General features: G+C 74.2%; 1 protein-coding gene across 1 annotated transcript in view; it reads left to right on the forward strand.

Annotated features, from left to right (window-relative positions):
* LOC121356988 (SCO-spondin-like) overlaps positions 1-8,469 on the forward strand; it is a gene marked incomplete at its 3' end in the record, with an annotated part of 23,012 nt that overhangs the window by 3,949 nt on the left and 10,594 nt on the right. The window contains exons 10-25 of the mRNA XM_041473905.1: positions 5-103; positions 181-421; positions 744-882; positions 1,070-1,196; positions 1,481-1,657; positions 1,871-2,117; positions 2,687-2,871; positions 3,352-3,551; positions 3,750-4,133; positions 4,692-4,819; positions 4,893-5,195; positions 5,608-6,008; positions 6,301-6,531; positions 6,827-7,477; positions 7,675-7,757; positions 8,217-8,430. Coding sequence (XP_041329839.1) covers positions 5-103; positions 181-421; positions 744-882; positions 1,070-1,196; positions 1,481-1,657; positions 1,871-2,117; positions 2,687-2,871; positions 3,352-3,551; positions 3,750-4,133; positions 4,692-4,819; positions 4,893-5,195; positions 5,608-6,008; positions 6,301-6,531; positions 6,827-7,477; positions 7,675-7,757; positions 8,217-8,430 — 3,810 coding nt within the window. The remainder of the gene's footprint in view (positions 1-4; positions 104-180; positions 422-743; positions 883-1,069; positions 1,197-1,480; positions 1,658-1,870; positions 2,118-2,686; positions 2,872-3,351; positions 3,552-3,749; positions 4,134-4,691; positions 4,820-4,892; positions 5,196-5,607; positions 6,009-6,300; positions 6,532-6,826; positions 7,478-7,674; positions 7,758-8,216; positions 8,431-8,469) is intronic.

Below are 8,469 nucleotides of genomic sequence, written 5' to 3' on the forward strand. Positions count from 1 at the left end.
CCCGGTCCCCCGCCCTCCGCCGCCTGCGCCACCTTCGCCGCCTACGCCCGGGAGTGCTCCCGCCGCCAGGTCGATGTCCCCTGGCGCCATCCCGGCTTCTGCGGTAGGAACTGGCGTGTCCCCTCCCCGACCCACCCCCCGCGGTGCCGCCGGTGCCACCGCGGTGTCGCCTCTCCTCAGAGCGCCGCTGCGACGCGGGGCAGCGCTTCTCCGACTGCGTGTCCCTGTGCCCGGTCACCTGTGTCACCGCGGGCGGCGCCGAGCAGGGGACCTGCCACCGCCACTGCCACGGCGGCTGCGAGTGCGGCCCGGGGCTGGCCCGGGACGGGGCGCGCTGTGTCCTCCCGGCCGCCTGCCCCTGCCACCACCGGCGACAGCGCTACGAGCCCGGCCAGAGCATCCGCCAGCGCTGCAACCGCTGGTGGGTGGCACCGCGGTGACAGCGGTGGCACCGGGCTGGCACCCACTGCGGGGCAGCCAGCTGATGGGCAGGGTCCCCTTTGGCGTGCCCCCCTCCCTCCCGGTGTCCTCCATGGTGTCTCCTCAGCCTGGGGTTCCTGCAGAGTGTTCCCCTTTATCCCATGTTCTCTGTGATGTCCCCTGCTGTCCCAGTGTCCCCTGCCACGTGTCCCCCAGTCTGGAGTCCCCCAGGGTGTCCCCGCGTTACTCCGGGGTCCCCTGCAGTGTCCCCCCTTCGCCCCGGCGCCCCCTCTCCCGCTGACCGGTGTCCCCGGTGTCCCCAGCACGTGCGAGGGTGGCCGCTGGCGCTGTGACCAGCAGCGGTGCCCGGCCGAGTGCGCGGTGCTGGGGGGACGTCACTTTGTCACCTTCGACCGCCGCCGCTTCTCCCTGCCGGCCGCCTGCGCCCACACCCTGGTGGAGGTGAGGGGACACGGGGGACATCGGCGGTGGCCGAGTGGTGACGGGGCGGTGCTCTGGTAGTGGCCGTGGTGTTGTGCTGGTGGCGGGGAGGTGGCCGCGGTGGCCGTGGGGGTGGCTGGGGTGTGATGGGGAGGTGGCCGTGGTGGCAGGGCTCTGCCGGGGGCTGTCACCGTGTCTCTGTCCCCAGGACTTCGTGGCGGGGCGGCTGCTGATCACAGCCGAGCACGAGCCGTGTGACAGCCCCCGGCCCCTGGGCTGTCCCCGCAGCCTCACCGTCACCACCAGCCGCACCACGGCCCGGCTGCACGGCACAGGTGACACGCCTGGACAGGACAGGGACAGGGACCGGGACCGGCATCATCCCCATACCCTGGTGGTGTTGTGGCAGCCGCCCCAGTGCCTGTCGCCAGTGTCCCTGTGGCAGCGGGTCTCATCCCTGTGCCCATCCCCCTGTCCCCACGGCGGTGGGTGACATCCCAGTGCCCGTTCCCAAATCTCCGTGGCAGCGGGAGCCACTCCAGCGCCTGTCCCTGATGTTCCCACGGCGATGGGCCCCATGCCGGTGGCCGCCCCATGGAGCCACTGCTGTCGCCCTCAGGGGAGGTGACAGTGGCCGGGCGGGAGGTGACGCTGCCCTTCTCCGGTGCCGAGCTGAGCATCCGCCGCGCGTCCTCGGCCTTCCTGCACCTGCAGCTGCCCGACGCCCACCTGCTCTGGGGCCTGGGGACCCCCGACACCTTCGTCACCCTCCAGCCCTCCATGGCCGGCACGGTGAGTGGGACAGCGGGGACGCGCGGGGTGAGCCAGCGGGACGGATGGCATGGGATGGGATGGCATGGGATGGGAATGGGAATGGGGACAGGATGGGGTGTGTTTAGTATCAGGATGGGATGGGGATGGGACAGGATGGGATGGGGATGGGACGGGACAGGATGGGGATGGGGTGAGGTGACGTCTGCCCCCCGGTGACCCTCCCATGTCCCCCCAGACGAGCCGTGTCCCGGGGGGCAGCAGTACCTGGACTGTGGGGGTCCCTGCGGCCGTTCCTGCTCAGAGCCCCCCGGAGCCAGTGACTGTCCCCCCCCGGACACCCTCTGTGTCCCCGGCTGTCGCTGCCCCCCGGGGCTGCTGCTGGCCCAGGGGGGCCAGTGTGTCCCCCCTGCCGCCTGCCCGTGTCCCCGCGGCGCCCGCCTGTACCCCCCCGGCGCCCGCATCCACCGCGGCTGCCAGGCCTGGTGGGTCCCGGGGCAATCTGGGGGTGGCGGGGAGGTTCGGGGTGCTGGAGGGTCACCCACAGGACGGGGGACCCCAGGCAGAATGTGGCGGTGACGGTGACACGTGATGAAACCCCTTCAGCCCGGTGTGACACCCCGCGGGGCGGAGGGGCTTTCGTCCCCTGTCCCACCGTGGGGACAGCGACGGGGCCGCGGCAAACCGGGGAGCGGGGGGGACCCCGTTAGGGGCCCTCGGTGGCATGTGGGCTCCGGGGGGATGGGGGTGCAGAGACCCCGTTGTGGGGGGCATGAGGGGTGAGCGTGGGAGATGGGGACCGTGCCATGGGGGTCTCAGCGGAATGTGAGGGCTGGGGCTTGGGGGGCACCGATGAGGGGGCTCGGAAGTTGGAGGGTGCTGGAGATGGGGGTGAGAACCCTGGGGGGGTTCTGTGGGATTTGGGGGCTCAGAGTGTTGGAGGCTGCTGGAGATGGGGGTGGGGACCCCAGGGAGGGGTTCGGTGGGATTTGGGTTCTGGGGACCCCGCCGAGGGGTCTCAGACACGGACGGGGGTCCCTCCCGCCCCCCGCAGTGTGTGCGCAGGGGGGTCGTGGCGCTGCGCCCCCGCCCCGTGTCCCCCCGGCCCGCGCTGCCCCCCGGGGCTGCTGCACGCCCCCGGCTCCTGCCTGCGCCGCTGCGACCCCGCCGAGCCCTCCGGCACCTGCGGCGGCCCCGCCGACGGCTGCGTGTGTCCCCCCGGGACCCTCTTCCTGGTGGGTGACACCCCCGGGGGATGGGGGCGCGGGGGTCTCTGGGGATGGCCGTGCTGTGGGACGGAGGTGAGACCGGGGGACACGGGGGGACACGGGGGTGGCCGTGCTGTGGGACGGAGGTGAGACCCCGGGGGGAGAGGGGGGGTCCCTGGGGAACCCTTGAGGGTGGCCGTGCTGTGGGACAGAGCTGGGACCGCGGGGGGACACGGCTGGGGGTCCGCAGTGCTGGGGGCTGTGGGGGATCCCTGGCGCTGGCGGTGCCACGGCGGTGTCACCATGTCGGGCTCCACGGTGCCACCAAGGTGGTGTCACCATGCGGGGTCCCTGGTGCCGCACGGGGTGTCACCATGCGGGGTCCCTGGTGCCGCACGGGGGGTCACCATGGCGGGGTCCCTGGTGCCGCTCGGGGTCCGCGGTGCTGGTGGCACCTCGGGGGGGTCCCGCTGGTCCGCGGTGCCAGCCCTGCCCGCCGCGGTGCCCGCAGGGACCCGCGTGTACGTGCGCGTGTCCCCGCGGCTGCGCGGCCGCCTGGCCGGGCTCTGCGGCAACTTCGACGGCGACGCCGAGAACGATTTCGGGAGCCCGGACGGGGCCCTCGAGGCGACCCCCGAGGTCTTTGGGGACTCCTGGCGCCTCAGCCCGCTCTGCCCCGAGGCCGACGGCCACCGCCCGCACCCCTGCGAGGTACGGGGACAGGGGGACATGGGGACAGGGGGCAGGGGGGGTCCCTGGGGAACCCTTGAGGGTGGCCGTGCTGTGGGACAGAGCTGGGACCGCGGGGGGACACGGCTGGGGGTCCGCAGTGCTGGGGGCTGTGGGGGATCCCTGGCGCTGGCGGTGCCACGGCGGTGTCACCATGTCGGGCTCCACGGTGCCACCAAGGCGGTGTCACCATGTCGGGCTCCACGGTGCCACCAAGGTGGTGTCACCATGCGGGGTCCCTGGTGCCGCACGGGGTGTCACCATGCGGGGTCCCTGGTGCCGCTCGGGGTCCGCGGTGCTGGTGGCACCTCGGGGGGGTCCCGCTGGTCCGCGGTGCCAGCCCTGCCCGCCGCGGTGCCCGCAGGGACCCGCGTGTACGTGCGCGTGTCCCCGCGGCTGCGCGGCCGCCTGGCCGGGCTCTGCGGCAACTTCGACGGCGACGCCGAGAACGATTTCGGGAGCCCGGACGGGGCCCTCGAGGCGACCCCCGAGGTCTTCGGGGACTCCTGGCGCCTCAGCCCGCTCTGCCCCGAGGCCGACGGCCACCGCCCGCACCCCTGCGAGGTACGGGGACAGGGGGACATGGGGACAGGGGGCATTAGGGACATGGGGGGACGGCGGTGACACGGGGAGACGTGGGGAATTGACAGGGGTACACGGGGACTGGATGGGGACACAGGGAGGAGCTGGCAGGGGGACACTGGAGGACACAAGACCTGGCAGGGGGACATCGGGGTTACAAAAGGACATGGGGCTGTGATGGCCCAGGTCGGTGAAGGATCAAACCCAGACGGGAGGAGGATGAGGGGGTGTTTGAGTCTCGGCTGAAATCCTCTGGGGTCTCGTCCCCGGCGCTCCGGGGGGGCTGACTGACCCCTGCGAGTTTGCCTGAACCGGGACAATGGGGGGGACACGGAGTCAGCGGGGGCCCGGCTGGGGACACACGGGGGGTCTGACGGGGTGTCCCCTCCTGGACAGCCCCCAGCCCGAGCTGCACAGACCATGCCGGGGGCTGTGGGGGGCAGTGGGGGGCACAGGAGGGCACGGGAGGCTGGCGGTGGCCGCAGGGGTGGCGGGGTGTCGCGCGGGGCACACGGGGGTCTGACGGGGTGTCCCCTCCAGGACAGCCCCCAGCGCTCGGCCTGGGCGCGGGCTCGCTGCGGGGTCCTGCGGCACCGGCTCTTCGCCCCCTGCCACGACCTGGTGCCCCCCCAGCGCTTCTACGAGTGGTGCCTGTTCGACGCCTGCGGGTAAATTCGGGGGGCTCGGGGCTCCCCAAGCCCCAGGGGGCTCCCGGGCCCTGTCCCACGGCGCGTGTCCCAGGTGTGACAGCGGCGGGGACTGCGAGTGCCTGTGCACGGCCCTGGCCGCCTACGCCGAGGAGTGCGGCCGGCGGGGGAGACCCCTGCGCTGGCGGAGCCAGGGGCTGTGCCGTGAGCCCGGGGCCTGGGGGGCACGGGGGGACCGGGAGAGGACTGGGGGGTCCGGGAGGGGCTGGGAGGTCACGGTGCCACCCCTGTGCCCCCCCTCAGACGGGCTGTGCGTGGAGCCCCCCGCCTGCCCCTGCTTTTGGGACGGCTTCGCCTTCCCGGCCGGGACCACCGTGACCCAGGGCTGCAGCAACTGGTGAGGCACTGGTGTGTACTGGGAGCCCGGGCACGACCTGCTGGGGCACCGGGACAGCGGGGTGGGGGGACACCGGGACACTGAGACACCGGGACAGCGGGGTGGGGGGACACCGGGACACTGAGACACCGGGACAGCGGGGTGGGGGGACACAGGGACACCAGGATGTGGGGACACCGGGACACCAGGACATGGGGACACAGAGACACGGGGGAAATGGGATTTTACGATCCTGGGTTCCCAGGACATTGGGACACCAGGACACAGAGACACTGAGATTTGGGACCCCAGGACCGCAGGACACTGACACTGGGACAGGGGAACACCGGAACGCCGGGGCACCGGGGGGGGGTGGGACACTGGTACCGGGACCCCCGGCCCCGTGTGAGTGCCGCCCGTCCCCCGCCCTCAGCACGTGCCTGGGGGGGCGCTGGCAGTGCCCCCCGAGCCCGGCCCCGTGTCCCGCCGCCCCCGGCTGCGCCCCGTGGGAGTTCCGCTGCCGGGGCGGGGGTCTCTGCGTGCCGGGGGCGTGGCTCTGCGACAACGAGGACGACTGCGGGGACGGCTCGGACGAGCTGTGCGACCCCCCCTGCGCCCCCCAGCAGCCCCGCTGCCCCGGCGGGCGCTGCCTGCCCTGGGGGGCGCGCTGCGACGGTGTCACCCACTGCCCCGACGGCTGGGACGAGGCGGGGTGTCCCCCCCGGGCCTGCGCCCCCCCCGAGTTCGCCTGTGCCGGGGGTCGCTGCCTCCCCCCTGCGCGGGTCTGCGACGGGCGGCTCGATTGTCCCCCCGGGGACGACTCGGACGAGGCGGGTGAGTGAGCACGGGGGGCTCGGGGGTCCTGGGAGTGGGGGGCTGCAGGGAGTTTTGGGGTCCTGGGGAAATAGAGAGCCCTGCAGGCCTTGAGGTGTGTGCCCCACAGTGGGGTCCCTGAGCCCCCCAACCCTGGGGGTCTGTGCCCCACACTGAGGGTCCCTGAGCCCCCCAACCCTGGGAGTGACGCTGCTCGGGAGCCCCCCAGAAGCAGAGAGCCGCCTGTGCCCCGTGGGGTGCCAGTGCCCCAGGTCGGGGTGTCCGCGCCCACCTGGGGGTCCCGTCCCCGCAGGCTGCGCCCCCCGCTGCGGGCCGGGGCAGTTCAGGTGCGGGGGGGGCCGGTGCGTCCCCTACCCCCACCGCTGCGACGGCCGCGACGACTGCGGCGACGGGAGCGACGAGAGCGGCTGCGCCTGCCCCGAGGGGCACCTGCCGTGCCCCGGGGGGGGCTGCCAGCCCCCCGCCGCCATCTGCGACGGCCGCCGCCACTGCCCCGACGGCGCCGACGAGGCCAATTGTCCCGGTGAGGGGCGCGGGGGGGACACCCCCTCTGGGAACCCCGCCTGGGAACCCCCCCCCCGGCCCCTCTGCCCTGGCGCCGTCCCACCGGGGACCCCCACCTGGGACCCTCCACCCTGGGGACCCCTACCTGGGGACCAGCCCGGGACCCCTCTGCCCTGGGACCACCCCACCGAGAGCCCTCTCTGGGGACCTCACCCCGTGACATCCTCACCCAGGAGCCCCCCCGGGACCCCCTCCCCCCCTTTGGACACCGCTCCCCCGCGGCGGCGGTGTCACCGCTGTCCCCGTGTCCCCAGCGCGGGCCACCTGCGCCCCCGGGACGGTCCCCTGCCCCGACGGCTCCTGCGTGCCGGAGGTGGCCGTGTGCGACGGCGCTCGCGACTGTCGCGACGGCTGGGACGAGAGTCCGGCGGGGTGCGCGGTGGCGCTGCCCCCCGCGCCGCTGTCACCTGTCACCGCTGTCACCGCTGTCACCGCCACTGTCACCGCTGTCACTGGCATCGTCGCCGACGCTGTCACCGCTGTCACAGCCGACACTGCCATCGCGGTCACCAGCGCCATCGGCACTGTCGCCAGCACTGTCACTGTCAGTGACACTGACGCTATCGCCGACGCCGCCCCCGACACCGCTGCTGTCACCGCCGCTGTCCCTGCCGCTGTCACCGCCGCTGTCACCGCCCCGGCAGCGCCCTGTCCGCCCCGGTCCCTGCGCTGCGACAGCGGCGGGTGCGTCCCGCGGGGGTGGCGCTGCGATGGCGACAGCGACTGTCCCGATGGCAGCGACGAGGGAGGCTGCGACCCGCCGTGCGCCCCCGGCCACCTGCCCTGCGACCCCCCCTGCGAGCCCGGGCGCGGCCCCTGCGCCCCCGCCTGCGTCCCCCCGGGCCGCCTCTGCGACGGCGTCCCCGACTGTCGCGACAGCGCCGACGAGAGCCCCCGGCTCTGCGGTGAGACCCCGGGAGCCGTCTCTGGGGACATCTGCGGGGGGCGGTCTGGGAGTGCCCCCCGTGTCGCCTCCCGGGAGGGAACGAGAAACTCGGCAGGGAGGGGGTCCCACGGGAGAGGGCCACACGCCCCGACCCGCGGGACCCCCTGAGCCCCCTCAGTCCCCTGGGGACCCCTGAGAGCCCTCGTACCCCCCCAGAGCCCCCCGGGCCCGGGAGCAGCCCGCGGAGTCCCTGCGCAGAGTTCGACTGCGGGGACGGGGAATGTGTCACCTTCCATCAGGTACCGGGGCCGGGGGTCCGCCACCCGCCCGGACCACCGCGGGTCCCGATCCCTTTCCAGGGACACCCAGGTGTCCCCTGCCCCTCCCGGTGTCACCCCCATGGTCCCTCGGTCATTCCCGCGATGTCCCCGACTCCCTCCCAGCGCCATCCCCGCTGCCTCCCGGCCCCTCCCGACGCCCCCTCGACCCCCCCTCCCGGTGTCCCTGGCTCCCCTCACCCCCTGCCGGTGTCACCTCGGTGTCCTGGTGTCCCATGACCCCTTTCAGTGCCACTTCAGTGTCCCCCAGCTCCCTCCCTGTGTCACCTAGGTGTCCTGGCGTCACCCCGGTGTCCTGGTGTCCCATGACCCCTTTCAGTGCCACTTCAGTGTCCCCCAGCTCCCTCCCGGTGTCCCCGACTTCCCCGGTGTCCCCGCCATGTCCCCGCAGTGTCCCCTCCAGCCGCGGTGTCCCCGCAGGTGTGTGACGGGCTGCGGGACTGCGCCTCGGCTGGGGACGAGCGGGGCTGCGGCCTCTGGGGGCCCTGGGGGCCCTGGGGGTCCTGCAGCCGCCCCTGCGGGCCCGGGGGGCAGCGCCGCGCCCGGGGGTGTCACCAGCGCCGCCCGGGGCTGCTGCGGGGCTGCCGCGGGCCCCGCGAGCAGGAGCGGCCCTGCTTCCACCGGGCCTGCCCGGGTGAGCGGGGGACCCGCGGCCTGGGGGGGCCGGGGCACC

Source organism: Pyrgilauda ruficollis, unplaced genomic scaffold (assembly GCF_017590135.1).
Source record: "Pyrgilauda ruficollis isolate IOZ18807 unplaced genomic scaffold, ASM1759013v1 scaffold306, whole genome shotgun sequence".
NCBI classification, from domain to species: domain Eukaryota; kingdom Metazoa; phylum Chordata; class Aves; order Passeriformes; family Passeridae; genus Pyrgilauda; species Pyrgilauda ruficollis.